Here is a 20,534-nt window from a genome sequence, read left to right as displayed (position 1 = left end):
TGTGTAAATTTGTAAAAATGCTGAACTGGACTTTGAAACGGATTAAAATGAGTGGTCAGTTCTTAGATAAGTTTGTACGACCTGCCCCTCCCTTCTCATAGGTTTCTTCTACCTCTTTCCAAAAGTCTCTGACCGATTCTCTTTACTCTTTTTATTGGGTACTCCTCTGACCAACCATGCCCACCCCAACCCCTTTTCTTTTCACTGCTCTATGTTGAACAAGTTGGTTAATTAGTTGTTTCTTAGTGTTTGGGACCAACTCATGCACAGTTTGAAAGTCTGGAAATACTTTGTGATCATTTCGGCTTGGAAGGATTTACCTGATTGTTTATGTTGTGTGTGTGTTTTTTTTAAAACACTTTACATGCTATTATCATCTTTAAGCAGGTATTTGTTGTTTTGGTGTAAAGCTGAAAATCTTAAACATTGATTTTCTGGCGAGTTTATCTTCATAGTGAAGTTTCGAATGTTTTTTTGTTTTTTGTTTTTACATTTCCTTTAACCGACTATTGAAATAGTTGACTCTTATCTTGTTGGATTGCTGCATCAATATAAAGCATCTTCTCGTGTGTTTGGTTTCAGTTAAAGTCATAAGGAAGTTATAGTTGATTTAAAATTATGATCTTAGTGTGTTACTTTTTAAAGAGATATTTGAAATTCAATTACGGACATTCCCAAAGTTGGTACAATATATACGTAAAAAGTAAATTTTCCCTTTCAGACCTTATGGCCTACGGTTAACGAGTGTGTCATGCGGCCAGCACAACGACCAATCGCCTTTACTTTCCCCAACTAATGTCAGATACCCATTAGAGCTGGGTGCATTAGAGGCGCCCTAGGGTACCGAAATTAAAAGTCCCACTCTTCACCAGGATTCGAACCCTCTACCCCCGGTTCGGAAGCCAAGCGGTTCTGTACAATATACGTAGTTGTATGAAAAAAAAGTCTTTTGTACGTTTTCGTAATGTTTGAATTTGTACAATTAACACAACAACAAATAGGCCTGCTATATATATATATATATATATATATATATATATATATATATATATATATATATATATATATATATATATATATATATATATATATATATATATATATATATATATATATATATATATATATATATATATATATATAAACCAAAATATCTATAAATATAAACTAAAGTATCTATATATATAATGATAACACTGGTTAAATTTAGGACTGAGACTTCTCAATGCTTAAACTAATCCAAGAAAAGAAACCAAATTAAAACTCGATATTACTTTCCTCACTAATTATTTCCTCCAGCCCAGTTATTGTACTAGTTGCTTCAAAGTTGTCATCTCTTTGCTGACCTGCTGAAAGTTTGTTGTTGATTTGTTTTACATGTTTCGGATGTTCTTTCAGAAATGAAGATTTTTAAATCCTAGCCCAAACCTCCTGCATGATTGCGGGTCTGCCAAGATGTCAGTTTCTAAACGATAATCCTTTTTTTGTTCCGAAGGAAACTTGTAAGGCTTTGTATGCTAAGTATCTAATTATATGAATTGTAGACTAAATTGTAGACTAATTAAAGTCGAAATAGTATAAAAACACATTTGAGAAACTATTCTTTTGAAATAAAGCAACGAAATAACTTTTTTTTTAAACCGAAGTGTAGCATGCATCAGCTGACAGTATCAGGAAATTGTCATTAGAAGAGTGTTAACTCCAAAAGGTCTGCTAATTAACATTATGTCAAGTAATTAGAGTTAATTTGTTGAAACATCTGCGCAGTTCTTACGGACCATAAATTAGGTCACCTTCCTTGGTACTTCGATCTTGTTCGATATCTGCTTACAAGTCCCTTTTGTCTAGGTCAAGGTAACTCAACAACTGTTGTTTCTTTCTTCATACTCTTTCCTCCCCACCACTTTCTCACCATCCACTTTCCAAGGGATGCACAGTTTGATTGGGCTTGATAGATCTACATTGGGACCCGTGTGGGGAAATAGTTGTACTTGCCTGCATGTTCTCCGGAAATGGTTCTGCATTCTTTTTAATTAGACTTACTGGGAATTGTGGGATGTGTGGATGTGTAGCATGTATCTATTAAGAAAGCTCGAGCTGAGCTGTGTGTTTGCTGAGCGCCTAATGGCACGGAAACTTTCTTCCATATTGCTCCTTCCACCACAAATCCACAAAAAAATTAGACCATTGAGAGTGTTATAACATGAAAAATTATCTTATAAATGCAATTTCAAAAAAAATTACTCTAGTTATTAGACGATTTTAATGAACAACAATTGGTAATTTTTATCTAAAATAAAAAAAATAAAGATCGAAGCCGACATCTTGGAAAGGCGGGGTTTCAAGCTTTGTGCAGAAGACTTCTAGCTTACTGTTTTATTTATTAATTTATATTGATTTTTTTTGGCACTTTAGACCATGTCGTGCCTTTAGTTTTTGAAGGACTCCTTCCTCTAGTCAGTAAATACAGACGGGACGTTAAAACTAACGAAGCTGCCAAGTTGTAAGTAACGAAAATAATGGCTATACAAAAATTCAATAAGTAACGAACATTTATATGACTAGATTCTTTTATACTTAACCTAGCCGTCTCAATGAACGTTAACCATTAGCATACTATGACATGATTTATGACTGTAGTCCCGCGGTAAATGTAGGGCCGATCACTCCTCACATTGTTGTAAGGAACGTAGTTTTATCTCCAGTCAGATAAGGATAAAATGCCAGTGTTAATTAGTAAGCTTTCAATGTAGCGTTATGTGAAACAGATCCAATTCTGGTTTGGTATAGCATTATAGGGTAATTGATTCTCCGTGTAAATTATATTTCGGTAATACAGCTGTGTATAAACGTGGAGCTTAAAGTACTTTTAATAGGTGTAGTGTAATAAGAATTAATCAAAGAAAAAAAAACGTAACTATTCAACAAGTCAGGAGAAAAATTTACCCCCCCCAAAAAAAAACAAACAAAACAACAACAAAAAAATTAAAAAAATTCGTGATTAATGCAATGATATTAATGTCAAAAGTCCGTTTCTTTATTATTGAGGAATGAGATGGAACTGGCATTAATAAAAACACAGATATGACATTTTCAGTTTCCTTTAGTTCTCTCTAACTGTCTAACAGATCCTTACAATATGTTCTTCTTAACCCCTGGGACTGGTGAGACAAGACCCACTAACAGTCTATGTCTTTGAAACTATCATCAAATAATATTACACATCCCTAATCCTGGGGAGGCATGCGTATCTCTAAGCCACATCTGTCGTGTGTGTGTTTGGGGGGGGGGGGGGGAACGTCCCATTTAAGAACTGTGCGCATGTTGTGTCCGGTTGCTGAGGCTTTCTTTCATCCCCACCACGTGAAATGAACTCAGTTCCATATGATACCCCACCTGTTAAACCCGTTCTTCGCCTGAAGGGGAATAGTTTTCCGGGACATACTACAGAATCATCACGAAGGACAAAGTTATATAAAATTAACAAGCAACAAAAAAAAAAAAAAGATTTTTAAACAAAGCTTATATAAGGGAAAGAACCGCTAATTACTGCAATAATAGGAAAATGGCAGGGTTTAGAATCACTTCTGTCATATAAAACAACATTAATGAATTAGTACTAATTGATTAAATTAATTAACTGGTAACTTTCTTTTATTAATTCATGCATTATCATTGACTATGAATAATTATGCAAAATTTCAACGAAAGTGGAGAAAAAAAAAAGTCAAAACGTAATAAGGGGACTAAATCCATATATACATCCACATCTCTCATTAACGAGCACTTATTTCCCTTATTTTGATATAAAAAAAATAATCACCAATAATAAATTGGTTATTTTTTTTTTATTTATTCATGTCTTGTCAGGTACAATAAATTATTGTGCAAAGTTTCAACTTGATCCGAGAATGGAAAATGGGAGACAAAATATGTTCAAACTTTTTACCAGACAGACAGAGTGAGTTGATATAAGCTTTGTAAAATAAAATATATATTATATTATTGTCTCAGAAACCCCATTTTGTAACACTATGATCATAAGGTCTATTCGGAGCTTACTTTGCTTTGTGTTTGACCATTTAGCATAGCGTTCATTATAGGGCACTGTAATATACTATAGATATGGTGATTCCGTACACATTTTGTTAGTGTCACGTCTTTGTCTATTTGTACTGTTGGTGGAGATAGAACAGAACTGCTCAATATTCAAAAACTTTGTACTCGTTAACACTGTATACAAATATTCTAAAAGTTTGTCTCTATTGAAGTGTTCGAACTCCATTGGGATTAAACAGATCGATAGTGCTGAATGACGTGACGTCTTTAGTGTTTGAAATCAAGGTTGAGGGCTCCACTAGCTATTAGCATACGTTATTTCAGAACTAGTCTAAAGTACACAATGAAACACAACCAAGTTGAACACATTGTATTATTAACGTCCTTCAATACTCTACATAATAACCTGTCTCTACGATATTATTTAACAGCCATGAACGTTGCAGTTTAAAATCACACTGCTTTATGTGTTTTGTTTTGTGTGTGATAAAAAAAAAGGTAACGATGAGTAAGTGTGGTAGGCAAAAACACTTCTCACAGAAATCCAGTACCAGTTGGTGCAGAGGCGTAGCTGGGGTGGGGAAAGGATGGGGAGAATTTGAAGGGGGCCCCCAAAGAGTGCTTTTTACATTAAATATTAAATCTTACGCAAAATGCCCCCAAAGAGCTCAACCCCCAGGCCCTCAAATGATGACAGATTCCTAGCTTCGCCACTAAATTGATGTACTTCATGATCTCCTTAGCTTTGATCCTAATTAAAACTTTACACTCACCATACTCATAGTGGCCAATTTTAGTATGCCATTGTCTCTCCTATTAACAATAACAACAACAAAACAATAGCGCTAATTCAATAAAATGTCAAATACTTTCAATTTTATGGACAGAATGAATTTTAATGGGAGATTTGTGAAATCTGAATATCTCTACACTTTTAAAGCAGCATATTTGTTTGAAAAGTTGTTGAACTTCTTTTGTACAAGTGTTTTGCAGTTCAAAGGTTGTATTTTAAATGCAGCAAGAAGTAGATGCATTTGTTTTGAAGTGCGTGTGTTGCCAATAGTTTTAGGGTTAAAATAAATAAAAAAAAAAAGCTAAAAGGTTAACTATTGTAAAAGTACATGTGCAGCTTTTGAAGAGAGAGAGAGAGAGAGAGAGAGAGAGAGAGAGAGTAATAGATTTACAAAAGTAGACTTTACATGAAGCTTGAAACTCATTGACACTTGTAACAAAAATAAGGTTCTCCAAGAGACTTCTCCAATATCTTCTGTTAGAAAGATTCCTGCTGATTTTAATTCCCTTGTTTCTCGTAATGTAAACATGTTTATTGCTGTCTTTTGTGTATACTGTAAACCCAGCATTGACACATTTATTGTCTCTTTTGTATAATCTTTGTTTGTGTAATCAATGTAAAATTAAAATATAAAGTATGTAATGATGATCTGAAATCAGTTTAGAGTCTAGACATACAGTGTCGATTTATGCAGGGGCGTAACTAGGGATTTGGGGGCCCGGGGGGATTGACGTCTTTGGGGGCCCCTTGCATTTTGACATTCGACATATGACATGAGATAATGTACGCAAAAATATATTAGCCCAAAATCAAATAGGTTCAGTATATCAGCAAACTTAACAAAAAATAATCATTAAGACTCTTTTAATGAATATTACCGTTGTTTATTAGTTAAATAATGCACAAGTGACAAATCTCAATTGATATCGCTTTCGTGCATTATGTGCAGCGAAGACATCTATTACATCAACTACAACGATACTTTCTAGTATTTGTGACTTCACTGACAATAAAGCCATGATAAGCCTTTCTTGCGTCATTGTGCTCCTGAGATCGTTTTTGATGAACTTGAGCTTTGAGAATGATCTCTCACAAGACGTAATGGAAGTGGCCTGAGTTAGCGGTATTCAGAGGATGTTGCAAGGTTTGAGCACACGTAATTACCATATGAAGCCTGTTTCATCAATATGTCTATTGGTGATTGTATTACTGGTTAGTTGATGAAAAGTGCTCGTGCATCAATGACATCATTGAAAAGCGATTTGCCATTTATTTCATCATACAAACAGGAAAAGTAGCACAGTTTGTCATAAGCGTGTCTTCATCTAACAGGTGTCTTGGTTCAAGAAGAAACCCAAGGTATCCATTTTCTTTCCAACCCTTTGGAATCTGCCCTTCATCTCCATATGAAATCTGTCCAGCAATTCTGTCGCAACACGTTTGAATTGCAGTTCTATTGACAGTCCTACATTAGAACTCAACTTCCCATTAAGTCTTTTCTTTCTTCTGGTGTTTTGATTATAGGGAATCCATAGTATTCACTACCATCTTTTGCTTTTTCGATGGATTGGGTTTTTGTCAGTTTCTCATCATTTTGCAGAAAGCATGAAAGGGTACTAATTTCTTCAGCAGCTACCCGTATATGCAGTCCAGACTTTTTTAGTTTCTTCTGAACTATTTTAATTGGGCACAGGAGCTTTGACCAGAATTCCAGATAGGCAAAAAATTCTTAATTTTCCTCTGCATGAAGAAGATTTGTGCTAATATTATATGATATTACGTCATTGTTGGTTTATGTTTTGTGCGAAAGGAAAAGTATTCCAAGCATACAAAAGTGTGAAAGATCCATATCTCGTTATGCTCGAGTATAGAAATACTCCGATAAGCAGACTGCCGTATTCACCATCACAACTGCTGTCGAGTAGAAGACTCAGGGAATCATGCCAATTGATCCCAAACTATTGAAACTATCGGTAGCTGAAAATGCAGAGACTCAACAAACGACAGATGAAAAGCAAAGTGAAATACGATGCAAAAGCAAGACTACCTAAAGATTATTCTGTCGGAGAGTTCGTCTAGGTCAAACATGGCAGAAAGCAGTTGTCATAAAAAAACATTCAGCACCCAGATCTTACATCGTAAAGACAAACGATGGAAAAACATACAGAAGAAATCAACGCTTTTTGAATAAGAGTTTCGATGAAGACATCTCTGGGTACTATGATACCGATGAAGACAATGAACTGCAAACTGTTGGATCAAACAGACAGTTATAGACTAACGTCTAGAGAACTTGTTGTTCCAGTCAAGATAACCAGAAGTGGACGAATTGTTAAAGTTCCTTGTAGATATCACTCTTAAGAACTTTAAAAGGAAGGATGTGATAATAACTTCAAACGTCATTGTTTGTCATTTAGGTTTTGTGCGAAAGCAAAAGGATTAGATGGACATAAATAGAGAGTTTCCATTGGATTGAGGAAAGATGAACTCGAGTGTGAAGTTTAATTCTGAAATTATAGACGCCAAACCCGAATAATGGAGTATTCTAGCATTATTAAGAATAACTTTTGGATCTGTTATACTCGATTCTGTAAATTTTGCTTCAAGGTTAATTAGTGTAGCCATAAAATACTCGCCATTTAGATCTATTATTAGTAAAGGTAACAAGATACATGGAATTCGCTGTATATCCTGCAGTTTTATTCGTGGCAACAAAGTTTAAAATGTAAAACTAACTTAAAAAAAAAAATTGATCTCTGTGGGAAAAAATATTTTTAAAATGTCAACAAAGTCAACGTACTGATAGACCTAGATCTATGTTTAGTCTTTGTTATAAATTTAATCCATAAATGTTGAAAAAAAAAGATACCCGTTGACACTATTTGTCAATCAAATATATTAATTTATGTATTTACAAATACATTTCGGACACCCATTGGGGGGCCCCCCGGGCCCGGGGGTATTTTAAAATTCTCCCCCTTCTTCCCCCTTAGGTACGCCACTGGATTTATGCATGCCCAATGTTATTACAGAGATTTAGAAATATCTCGGTATTTAAGTATTCTTACGAGTAAGTCATTTAAGTTGGAAGTTGTGTGGATTGAATCGAAAGTCTTTATGGAACTCATTGATATTCTGTAACTAGCCAAGTCAACATGTGGGAGGGGGGGTGGGAAATAACAGTACTGTATGGCAAGAGGTTGCCTAAGGGAAGTAACTGAGTAATTTTTATTAAGTGGTTTTATTTACACGAGTTTTTCACCTTTAAGCATCACATTATATATCGTACGTCTCTATAAAAAAACAACAACAAATGATTTACTGCTGAACGAATGTATATAAAATACAATAAACATGCATACATGTGACCCTGTCTTGGCCAAGTAAAACAAAGGACTTCTGGGCCACGAGGCTTTCATCAGCTACAAAACAAACAAACAAACAAAGACAAAAATATAACACAAAATAGGCTTAACATATCTGTCTGAAGTTGTTCTCTATCGAGGCAGTAGTAAAAGTAAGCTACGCTGATGTAAAAGCGCGAGAAGTCGGAAGGGGATGGTAATGTCAGCCAGATATGAGTGGGACAAGCATGTAGTCTTAGTGCCCATCTCATTTTAAATAAAAGCAAGTTGGATCCTGGTTGGAGGGGGCCTGACATGTAAATAACTTTGTTTTCGATCTGATGACGGCTGTTTTTTTTAATCATTGATTTGTTGTATAGCGGAGGCGCGGTGGCTGAGCGGTAAAGCGCTTGGCTTCCGTACCGGGGGTCCCGGGTTCGAATCCTGGTGAAGACTGGGATTTTTATTTCGGGATCCTTGGGCGCCTCTAATGGGAACCTGACAAAAGTTGGCGAAAGTAAAGGCGGTTGGTTGTTGTGCTGGCCACATGACACCCTCGTTAACCGTAGGCCAAAGAAACAGGTGATCTTTACATCATCTGCCCTATAGACCACAAGGTCTCAAAGGGGAACTTTTTTTTTTTTATTGTTGTATAGCAGTGTCGATGAGATTAGTGGTTGGTACCCCTATGACGTGAGTTATTAAACTTGATAAAATTCAAAATTTTATTTCACTGCATCATTAATAATCATCACCATCAAGCTTGAGATGCGCCAACCCTCTCAGTGACTACAAGGTCTACATGTCGCTTTGCGGTTCTAGGGCTTGTAGCACAGTTTGTAGACTGGAGTGTGATATCATTTACACAGTTTGGATTCAGAATCATGATAAAGCCGTTACTCCTTTGGTTCTCTGAGATTATGTTTATTAATAGAGCGGAGAGATACAACAATGGTATGCTCGCAATAGCTTTCTCCTAAGTCATGATCGCGGGAAAGAAAAGATACTTTCTTATAGTTAAAAGTGACATGGTCCATTGAAGCTTTTGTTGGTAGATCCATGTGTTGTCTTACTGCTGAGTTGTTAGACCTGGGACTATGCCTTGCAACACGCTGTTGTACTAAGGTAATGCAGGAGAGACACAATGACGGGACAGGTGTTTATCTGTTAGCACGCGCTAATACACAGACATGCTCATGTATTCAGTATGGAATTCAAGTTATATTTAGATCTGAATGAAACTTAGTGGCTATAAGGAGTGTCGGACTACTATTGTAGTGAAGATTTTCTTTTTTCTTTGTTTCGTTTTTTTCTGTATTATGTTCAATTTTACGTGATCAGTGTTTTTTAAATACTAACTCTTCCATTTGAAGTGTGTGTGTCTGGGATATGAATAGAAACATTTATATTAGAGTGATAGAAAGACTCGTGTGTACATTTTGATCCGTTTCTGGAGTATTTTTAAATGTATTATCTACATTGTGGTGGAACATCTAGTCCCAGAGTGATACAAATACTTGTATTTGTGTAACATTTAATCAACAACAACACGTAAGCCAATTTTAATTTTAAGATAAAATATATTTTTATAAACTTATAACGGTCAATCCAGTTTTCCCTGTGTGGCCAATCAGCTAGTAATCCCCCCCCCCCTTTGCATAAACCATTAAATTTCTATGAAAATCGTTAGAGCGATTTTCGAAATACTCGACCAGTTTCCTCCCTTTTCCTTAAGTTTTTCCTTCCATCCATTAAGAAAGTGCAAGGAAGTTTAAACTACAAATTCAAATGCATACGTTTCACTACACTTCAGTATGGATGTACACATTGAAATATTTTTTTAAACTGGCTTAATCTTACAGTCTCTCTTAGAAAACCTGTCTAGCTTTTTAATTTCATTTAAATAATCATTCTAAATGGTTGGATCTTTGGGTACTAGATCTATGCCTTTCACGGTGAGCCACTGCATACTTGTTCAATGTAGGCCTTAAAATAAATTTAAAAAAAAAAGGAATTTAGTTTGACACTGACTTAAAGCATGAAATGGTAAAACAAGTAACACGGTAGGAAATATCTGGTCTCTATGGTAATTTCTATTCCGTTAATAAGTGCATCTGAGCATTAAAATCTATGCTCAGTTTCTTTTATGCCATGGCCACAAAACGTCGGTTTAGAAGCCCATGTTCAGCACCAACACATTAGTCTAAGAACGAGAGCGCATTCTTTGGTCAAGGTTGGCTGGATATCGACAACAGGTCATTTACTCGTTTATTTCAATGAACTCTCACGCAGCATCGCAAGACAGACGGCAGCTGCTCCCGGCGCAGAACTGTACCGAGGAAGGCCCGTTACTCCACAGGTATTCCCTCTCTGCTTCCCTCCCTTTGAGTGATCGATACTCAATGGTCGCGGGTTTACCGAGCACATTCGCCTTCACACCCCCTCTCGCTGCATTCCACGGTCTAAGATTATTGCCTGATAGAAACAGTCTGTGGAATTCTCCCCCCACTGTGACGTCACGTGCACACACACTGCACGCGCGTGTGTGTTCCGTTTCATTCCACGAGTTCAATATTCATCAACGTTCGATTCTTATCGAGGAAATTCCGCAGGAGTAAAAAAAAATAAATTCTCAAAACGTAACGTGTTTCTATTTATATTCTCATAGACTCTCTACTTGTGTCTTTCCTCGGATGAGGAATTCCGTTCAATCAAAGGCTGTACACTATTAATACGCCGTGTGGTGTGTGTGTGTGTGGGGGGGGGGAGACCACATGAATCTAGTAAGACAAGATATAGACTAGACCTGGAGTGCTGTAGGATCATGTCAGCACTTGTAGACCTCGTGGGAAATAGAACAAAATTGCCAAACCTTTTTTTTTTACTTTTGAGAACTACCAAGTCTGCGTTTAGAGAACAAGTTCTTGATCTAATAACATTACAGCGAAACACTTTTCTTGACTTTAATTACACAACTGTCACTGTGTCAGTTACAGTAGATTAGAACCTGTAGACTAATATATTCATTAGGACAATACTATATTTCTGTCAACAAACAAACAATGTGGTTATTCCCGTGTGTTCTTGTTCAAAGAGTGAAATTAGATTCGGAATCAAGAGTGTAAATAGAGCTTCAAATGGTTATAAAGCATGTTGGGTATTTGGATACTGATTGCAGTTGTTACACATATGTAGATATTTTATGTAGCTTACACACACACACAGACCTGTACTGTATAGATGCAGGCAGTCGACTTAATGGAACTTCCAATGATGATCACTTGGAAAGATTCCTGTACATGTGTCGGTGTGTGTGTGTGTGTGTGTCCGCGCTGATAGGGCTTGCATTAAATATGTAAGGCATTATGTGTATTGTTTCAAGGCTACAGTGTTACACACTTGCTAACACATTCTAGTCAGTGTTCAATAAAGCAGCACTCATTATACACGTATAACATACGGAACATTCGTGGCTTTTATAAACTAAACTTCACCCAATTCAATGCTTTTGAAGTTTTAGTTCGAGACGGAATTTGTCATTCATCGTATACTTACAGTGACAAGTGTTACATGTATCATAGTGACAAGTGTTACATGTATCATAGTTACAGTGACAAGTGTTACATGTATCATAGTTTCAGTGACAAGTGTTACATGTATCATAGTTACAGTGACAAGTGTTACATGTATCATAGTTACAGTGACAAGTGTTACATGTATCATAGTTACAGTGACAAGTGTTACATGTATCATAGTTACAGTGACAAGTGTTACATGTATCATAGTTACAGTGACAAGTGTTACATGTATCATAGTTACAGTGACAAGTGTTACATGTATCATAGTTACAATGAAAGTGTTACATGTAACATAGTTACAGTGCATATCAAACAGCTATCTATTATTTGTCACCCAACTTGATCAATTTATATTAAATTGTTTCAATTTCTTATATAAAGATGTTGTCTAAGTTTAGTGCTTTCGATGCTCACAGATCGCCACACTACTAGGAGTTACAATAGTCTAGGAAGAGTCATGAAAGTTTCACAATTTTTTATGGCGTTACATTTGTTTTCACATAGAAGAATATTATTTAGGCCTACCATGGAAGTATTAGGTGCTAAATATATAGTATTTCAGAGCAGGCAACGATTCATTTTCTTTGTAAATTGAAAACTATTGAAAATAATTCAATAATTCAATTAAGTGCTACCGATGGAATGTACATAAATTTTAATTAATTTTAAAATACATTTTTTTTTCAAAGAGGCAAGAGGTATAACCACGCAACTGAGAGCCCCTGTTGAATATATTACACACCGTTAGCGCTTGAAATGACTTTCTCTTTTAATATTTTATGACCCCAGCTTCGTTCTCTTTCCAAATTTTATGGTCAAACGTGCGTGCCAACACATTTTTTTTTGGCAAGACCACTTATATTTTGCATTCGTTTGGTCAAAGACGGGTTGTTCTCGAGTAGCTAGTTAGACTTGTCAGCAACAATAAAATAAACACTAGTTGATGTTTTATTTCTTTCGATATTGACGATAACGAATTGGATAACACTCGAACTCATCAGGCAGTTTTAGTAGTCATTCTTTAATGAATGTGGTGTAAATGTTCAAAGCGTGGACTCGATAAGGAAAATTCTGATTACTACGAAGGTTCACACTTAGACCTACTTTCTACATGGATTAGTGGCTACTGAAGACTCACAGTAACCCTACATTCCACATGGATTAGTGAATACTGAAGATTTACGCAGACCTACTTTTCACATGGATTTGTGAATATTGAGGGTTCACACTTAGACCTACTTTCCACCTGGATTAGTGAATACTGGAGATTCACATTTAGTCCTACGTTCCACATGGACTAGTGAATACTGGAGATACACACAGACTTACTTTCCACATGGATTAGTGAATACTGAAGATACACACAGACCTACTTTCCACATGGATTAGTGAATACTGAAGATACACACAGACCTACTTTCCACATGGATTAGTGAATACTGAAGATTCACACAGACCTACTTTTCACATGGATTAGTGAATACTGAAGATTCTCATTGGCTTACTTTCCAAATGGATTAGTGGATACTGAAGATTCACATTTAGCCCTACATTCCACATGGATTAGTGGATACTAGAGGTCATGCTGTGTTTGTTTCTTATACATTCCGGTGAGAGCCTATGGAGAAAATGGGGACCGACACCACAGCCGTAAGGAACAGGCCGGGGGCCCAAAAGCGCGGTGTGACTACCAGCGCTGCGACTGCTCGCACCGTTAAAATTGACCGCAGCCGGACTGGCGTTCCCCCTCCCACCGTGAGCTGGGGCCGGAAGGAGTATGTCTCTCCACACCTCCGATTCCAGAGAGACAAGGTGAGCTGCACGTGCGGCGGTGGAAAATTTGACCTCATTAAAGTAAGTCATTCTAAGATCTAGATATGTCTTGACCTTTCTTTCATTTCATGGATAGGAAGTGGGGGCACCACTACTGACACTTTCACAAATGAATGTCATCTCTCTTTCCTCTTCCATTCTCTGGAATATATGCAGGGAAGAAATCATTGATGCCATTCATTCATCTACTCTTCCCTATAACTATCACACATAGAGACATATATTAGAACAGAAATTTCTTGGGCATATGTCTGTATGCACCCATGGCACCATCACAAATTTCCTGTATCAGCCAATGAGAACATGTTCCTTTCGTCTTAAAACTGAAACAAAAGTGTTGTTTTAAATATAAAATCATTATCATATGGATCTTGTTTTTTTTTCAATACATAATAGCCATTTTTATTATACTAACAATATATATCTTGAGGAATTAATGTTCACCTATGACATCTGAATATGGTATAAGAAATAAAAAAAAGGCACACTCGTTCTATATAAGTTGTAATAAAAATTAAATTGTTTTTGGTTAACAAACTCAGTGCTAACATTAATCTTTTTTATTCTATGCATTTACATATAATAAAACTCTTCTTGTCGCTTTATGTATGCATATGTCCCCAAAGCTTTTTTTTTGGACTTTCATTAGTATATGTAAGGTTCCAAGCTTATAGAAATGTAGCACACTCCATAATCAGTAGTTCTCTACATCGAAATCAAGAATTCAGTTCAAATACGAAGATTGGCTTTAAAAAGATAATAGGAGTTTATAGTCTTCAGCCCAATTATTGGATGAGAAATTAAAAATATGATTTTAATGAACAATGTCAGCTGCTGTCTAAATGTTATTTACGTCAGAGTACAGCATAACTGGTTGACTATGCATGTATTTTGTTTCGACCTGACAATACCATCAAATAGTGTGAATGGGTGATGAGGTGTATTTGTGTGTGCGTGACAAAGAGAGAGAGAGAGCGAGAGAGTTATGAGATGGTATAAAAAAATATAAACCTAAACAAGGGGAACGGTAAAGAGATATATTAATCTAAAATGATAGAGTGAGAGAGAGAGAAGACAGAGAGAGAGAGAAGAAAGAAATAAGGACACGAGAGTGTGTGAGAGAGAGCGTGCCAAATCCCATAAAAAGAAGATATTTAAAGAGAGGGGAGAGTAAGAGAAATAGAAAGTCAAAAGAAGAAACTACGCTAGAAAGAAATAAAACTAATCTTGTAGACTTATTTCACGTAAAAGTTAAAAAATAATCCCCCCCCTTTTTCCCACCCCTGTTTCCTCCAAATGATGGACACGACTTTACACATTGGAATTGAAAACCCAGACATGACTAAGTGCGTGTGCCTGTTGTCCCTAAACATTGCACGGATAGTTCAAAAAAAGTCATGTCCCTCCGTACTTCCTCCCACGAGTTTAGCACCTCGACCTGACAGTCTTGTTGGTCATAGCTGTGATCCGCGCGGACAAAAAAATGATCTGCTTTCATCTAAATTTGCCTTTTAACAAAGCTTATATTAACCCACTCTGTCTGTCTGGTACAATGTTTGTACACGTTATTTCTCCCACACCTATTCTCGGATCAAGTTGAAACTTAACACAATTATTTATTGCACCTAACAAAACATGAATCAGTCAAAAAATTAACAATTAGTCAATTAATTAGCTATTGGCAATTATTATTTTTTGTTGGTATAATAAAGGGAAATGAATGCTACTTATCGAGAAAAGTGGCTATATATATAAAGCTATTCCGCTTATTACGTTTTGGTGTGACACATTTTTTCTCACGCACTTCCCATTCTCAAGTTGAAAGTTTACATACTCATCCACAGTTGTCGGCAATACACGAATTAAGGAAAAACAAAACCAATTAACTAACTATTTAGTGGTGATTAATTTTGTTTTGAATAGAAAAGTGAGCTTATTCCCTCACTTTTGAGATATATGGCAGTGATATTGAGGTTCTTTCCTTTAGATAAGCTTTTTTAAAAAGTTTTTTTTTAAATTATATTTTGCTTGTTTATTTTCTCTAAGAGGTGACATATAAACACATTCAAAGAACAAAGCTTCATCCTTTAACATTCGAGGAACATCATTCAAGCAAATTTCTTTGTTTTGCAAGTTTCGAGACGTTTCTTTAAACATGAAGATTATTACGCCCTAGCCCCAACTCCTGGCAGAACGTCAGGGGATGAGGACGGGCAGGGTTTCGAACTCAAGAACATCGGAATACAGTCAGAAGCGCATACCACTCAACCAGGAAAACATTTCTTTATGCTTTCACATTCAACGAGCACCTGACATTAGTTGGGGAAATATAAAGACGGCTGGTCGTTGTGCTGGCCACATGACACCCTCGTTAACCGTGGGCCACAGAAATTGATGACCTTTACATCACCTGCGCTATAGATTACAAATTCTGAAAGGAGAACTTTACTTTTTTTTAAATTCAACGAACATGTTTCAAAAGACTTAACACTTTGACTAGTCGCCCAAAAGACATAACATACGCATGATTTTTTTTTATATCTACATTTGTTCCTATTAGGTAACCAGGTAACATCCTCTGACGTCTTGACTCTGACTCCCCTTGCTTGTCTTATATGTGTGTAATTAGCTAATAGCTAGATCGGTCTGCATCATTGGTCTAGGCAATGGTTTGAAATTACAACTTCTTTGTCGACTTTGCCTAACACAGTTCATTTAATATCATTCAAGCCACTAGTCGTAATGTCAATCCACCATTTGTCAATACATATACTGAAGTAATGCTGACACTAGTTATTTGATGCTACGCACTAATGATTTTTGTTTCAACGAGACACGCTATGTATTATGTTCTATTCTATCGGGCAATGTTCATAATCGGACATGGCCATTTACTAGATTACACTATTATATTGGGCTATTCATTTATTGAACTGCTGACTTCTATCTGAGCTTAGTTTTGAGGTTGTAATGAATATATAAAGGTATTAAATCTGGCGCCTTAAATGATAACTATTGTCGACTCTTTTATTTTCAATACATTCCATTCCATCAACATGCGTTATCAATACAAAAATAATATGAAAAGACAAATTAATTTATTTTATTAATTTGCTTTGCTTTCTATAACGCATCTTTCATGCTAAAAGCAGACTTGGTGAGCTATGGTTCTTTTGGGTGTGGGTGGGGAAGAGGGGTGTACATAGGAGGTTTCCTTGGTGCCTGCAGGCTCTCAGCAACCACATCTCAACTGAAGTCGGGGTTTGGAACTCAAGCCCCCTTCAAAAGTAGCTCATCGGTTTATGTTTCATATCCCAAGTAAAAAAGAAGAGCTTATATAAAAAAAAATAACTTCAAGCTACCATAATTCTGTGGATGTTAATGTAGGCCTACCTCACCTCTCATCTGGAATGAACAAAAATGAAACTACCCAACTTAGATGACAGTGAAATTCAGTGTATTGTAAAAAAAAATACTTTAAAAAAAAAGCTGATATTAAGTGTAGTTGTATCAATAAGTTTGCACCATGTGATTAAATTTGTAATAGAACTAGACTAACAATAATAAATCTCAGCGATTAGAAATATTTTTAAAATTGTTTTTGTTTCGCGCAATATCATGCTTTAAGCTTTCTCAATACGCCGTGATATTATCACTTGTCTGAACCAGTTGGAAATCTTGTACTTTTCAATATGTTGCCATTATAAAACGTATGGGTCGAGATTGCGAATAAAAAAAAATCGTATTTGGTACATTTAACCGCTGCGGTTTCGATCGTTTTTGACCACTGTGGCATTTTGCGTCTCGAGAGACATCTTTTCCTTTTGCAACTTCTCACGTGACTAGAGAGGCCAATGTTTGCTACACGACTATGTCAAGTAATAACAGATTAAATGTTAATATTGTTCACTTTACTTTCAGTATACATGTGGAAGCTATAGTTTATCGAATTTTTGTTATACAGTAACTCAATAATTATAGGCACTGATGAAATCACTGTTTATTATTTATTTATTAATTTTCGATAATCTTAATTTTGAACGAGAGTCACGTGGGACATATCATCCAGTAAACAATTTTAATCTTAAAAATAGTTTCAAGGAAATAATAAAAAACTAATAATTCAAAAGTCGATCTATCTCACTACAGTTGCTTTCCTTACTTCATACTAATTACTATTTATAGTTTGAAACTATTGAGTTCTGCATCTGTCCCAAAGCCCTTTTCAGACCTTGCGATCTATGGGTCAGATGATGAAAAGTTCATGATTCTTTTTCCCACGGTTCACGAATGTGTCATGTGGCCAGCACAACGACCAACCGCCTTTACGTTTCCCAAATTAATGTCAGGTACCCATTAGATCTGGGTGGATCCAGAGGTGCCCTAAAGTAAACCTACGAAAAGCCTTCAAAAAATTAAAATAAAAAACTCTAATTTTTTTTGTTGTTGGTCTATAATTTAGCACACATCAATTACCAAGTTTTGAAATTGTAAGTCTCAAAGTTTTTTTATTTTATTTTTTTTATTACATTGGAAACGTTGACAGCTATAAAGCACTCACAGCGGTTCAATGAAGTACATCTCTCACCCCCGTTCGTACCCCAGGTTAAGTTAACGCGTGTTGGAAAGAACAAAAAGTGTCCTTTTTTTTTTTGTTATCTACACCACAAAGTTTGTTTTTCTACTTCTTAAAAAAGAAAATGAAAAAGCAATCAATACTCTTATTTCAACGTTATTTAAATAAAAATGAAACAAAGAAAAACAAAATAAATATCCAACCCACATACTTATTTCAACGTTATTTAAATAAAAATGAAACAAAGAAAAACAAAATAAATATCCAACCCACATATATAGGCCTACCCATCTCCATAACAAACACATAGATCTAGATATTTCTCCTCTACATTTACATGATGACTAAAAACAGATATTTACTTAAAATGTTTCCAGCTATTTCCATTTCATGTTTTAAATTTACCCGGCTTCACGTATTGCTTAGTATTATTTTTCCTTTATTTTTTATATATATTTTTTTTCAAACGACATAGACTACATTCTCTGTCTAATAGGAATTTTATGTCGAGGGCAATAAAATAAAAGAAACACCGCACCGGTTTTTACCTGTGCTTGAGATCGGCTCGCTGAGATGATATTAGCTTTCACCTTACCTTTTCCCTTCACCCTCCCCAACTCCCTCCCATCGGCTTTTGCGTGGGGGTGGGGCGGGGGGACCCTGTGACCAAACACACTTGTGCACTGTCTGGGACATTTTAGTCCCAGAAGTATTATTGAGGGAGGGAAATACAAGTCAAAGTCAGTGTGGTTATATTTGGTGCGTCAAGTGACTTTAACTGCAGAAGACTGTCTGTGTATCTGTGTACATGTGTTTGGGCCAGCAAAACACACATACCGCTACTTTTGTTATGTGTGATAGTATTAACGGAAAATTCCGATTTCTTATTTTTTTCCCCCCTCCACCTTTCACTACTAGTCTCTTGTCCCAACGCGTGTGCTAGTCTATAGAAATGTACCGAGAGAAGTGCAGCTGTTATAAAAGGGGACCGGCCGATATATGGATTGTTCATATTGTGGTGTATTTCACTTGGATAAACTAAATACATAACATTGTGTTCAGGTGTGTAGACTGGAGTACTTACCTTGGACACAGTGACAGTGTTTTATTTCAGTGCATGGATAGAGAGAGATCTTTCGTATGATGTGTCACGGCGAAGTAGGTCGCTGAGATATTACATTAAAGTAGCTCATTTGATAGTCATTACGAAGTGATTAAGTCAAATTATGTTGTCATCTCTTTATTGTAGACTATTTATTGACTTAGTTTTATACCGTTGCACATTTGAGGATTTTAAAAACAATTCGTTAAAGTGTACATTTTGTAACTAAAAGTTGTTATTATTGTGGCATGTAGGCTATTTCAAAAGTTAGTCTAGATCCTCCACTGCTACATCATTTTATCAAAAGAAACTCTCTTTACTTTAATGGCTATGAATGATTTAAACTTTAAGCTTCAGACGTTCCATTGGAACTATATAGTACTGCGTCCTCTAGCACGAACCTCCTACAGAGCGGTAGAGAAAATGCTGACAGGGAATACAAACCCCGAAACATCGTGACGACAGTTTGGATCGCATACCACACGACCAGTGAGCCATCCAATGTCATTAGAGATTGACTTAAAAGAGGATTGTGTTTATCATGATATGCATAGATCTTTAGAGCTGATGTAGCGGCTTTCTTGTTTTTTTTATCTTAGATCTACATCCGCCTATCACTTTATGCATACAATTAACTAACATTTTGTATGACATTGTCATGATAAATAATTGGTTATACAACTTGGTCTCGCCTTGTGTGGTTACTTTTCGATCCATAAAGTTTTAGTGTAGACCACCGTATAGTATAGGTTATAGCCTTGCTCGTATTATGTAGCCCTCTCTCTTGTGTGTCTGGCTTTGCGCTTTTTCCATTAGCCTCTGTGTTTTAGATCTGTTGTTCTTTGACCTGACTCTTCATCATCACTTTTAAGACCAAGCACCTAGTTGTTCAGAGTGAAACTGTTTCTTATTTTTGTGTGTGTTAGACACACATAAAGAAAAAAAAAACACACATAGGGAGATTAGGGGCAAGCGGGCGAAACCTTTTAAACATGGGAAGATAAGCCATCGACATGGCCGTGTGTCACGTCTCTCTGTGATGTTTATATTTGTAGATAGGTTCACATCGACACGGGTCAAACTAATGAGCTAACAGCACATGTCATTGGTGTCAGGCATGTCGTAGCGGCATCACAATGTTTAAATGTACATACCGACTGTGTAGATCTGATTACAGTTGATGCATGTCAAGACTACATCTTCTGCGACTATGACATGACGCTGGTATACTTTCGTAGACAGGGGCGGA

At 36.1% G+C, this 20,534-nt stretch overlaps 1 protein-coding gene across 9 annotated transcripts in view; it reads left to right on the top strand.

Annotated features, from left to right (window-relative positions):
• LOC106051534 (RIMS-binding protein 2-like) overlaps nt 1-20,534 on the top strand; it is a 206,391-nt gene that overhangs the window by 15,606 nt on the left and 170,251 nt on the right. The window contains exon 1 of one of the 9 annotated variants that reach the window (XM_056006053.1): nt 12,504-13,628. The exons of 6 other annotated variants lie outside the window; for them this stretch is intronic. In XM_056006053.1, coding sequence (XP_055862028.1) covers nt 13,395-13,628 — 234 coding nt within the window. In that variant the 5' untranslated portion in view covers nt 12,504-13,394. Of the gene's footprint in view, nt 1-12,503; nt 13,629-18,923; nt 19,346-20,534 lie in introns of those variants that run through there. 2 more of the 9 variants (XM_056006054.1, XM_056006055.1) reach the window with 2 other exon arrangements.

The sequence above is a fragment of the Biomphalaria glabrata genome, chromosome 12 (assembly GCF_947242115.1).
Source record: "Biomphalaria glabrata chromosome 12, xgBioGlab47.1, whole genome shotgun sequence".
NCBI classification, from domain to species: domain Eukaryota; kingdom Metazoa; phylum Mollusca; class Gastropoda; family Planorbidae; genus Biomphalaria; species Biomphalaria glabrata.
Note: the sequence above shows the minus strand (reverse complement) of the source record. Positions and strands in the feature narration are given on the sequence as shown.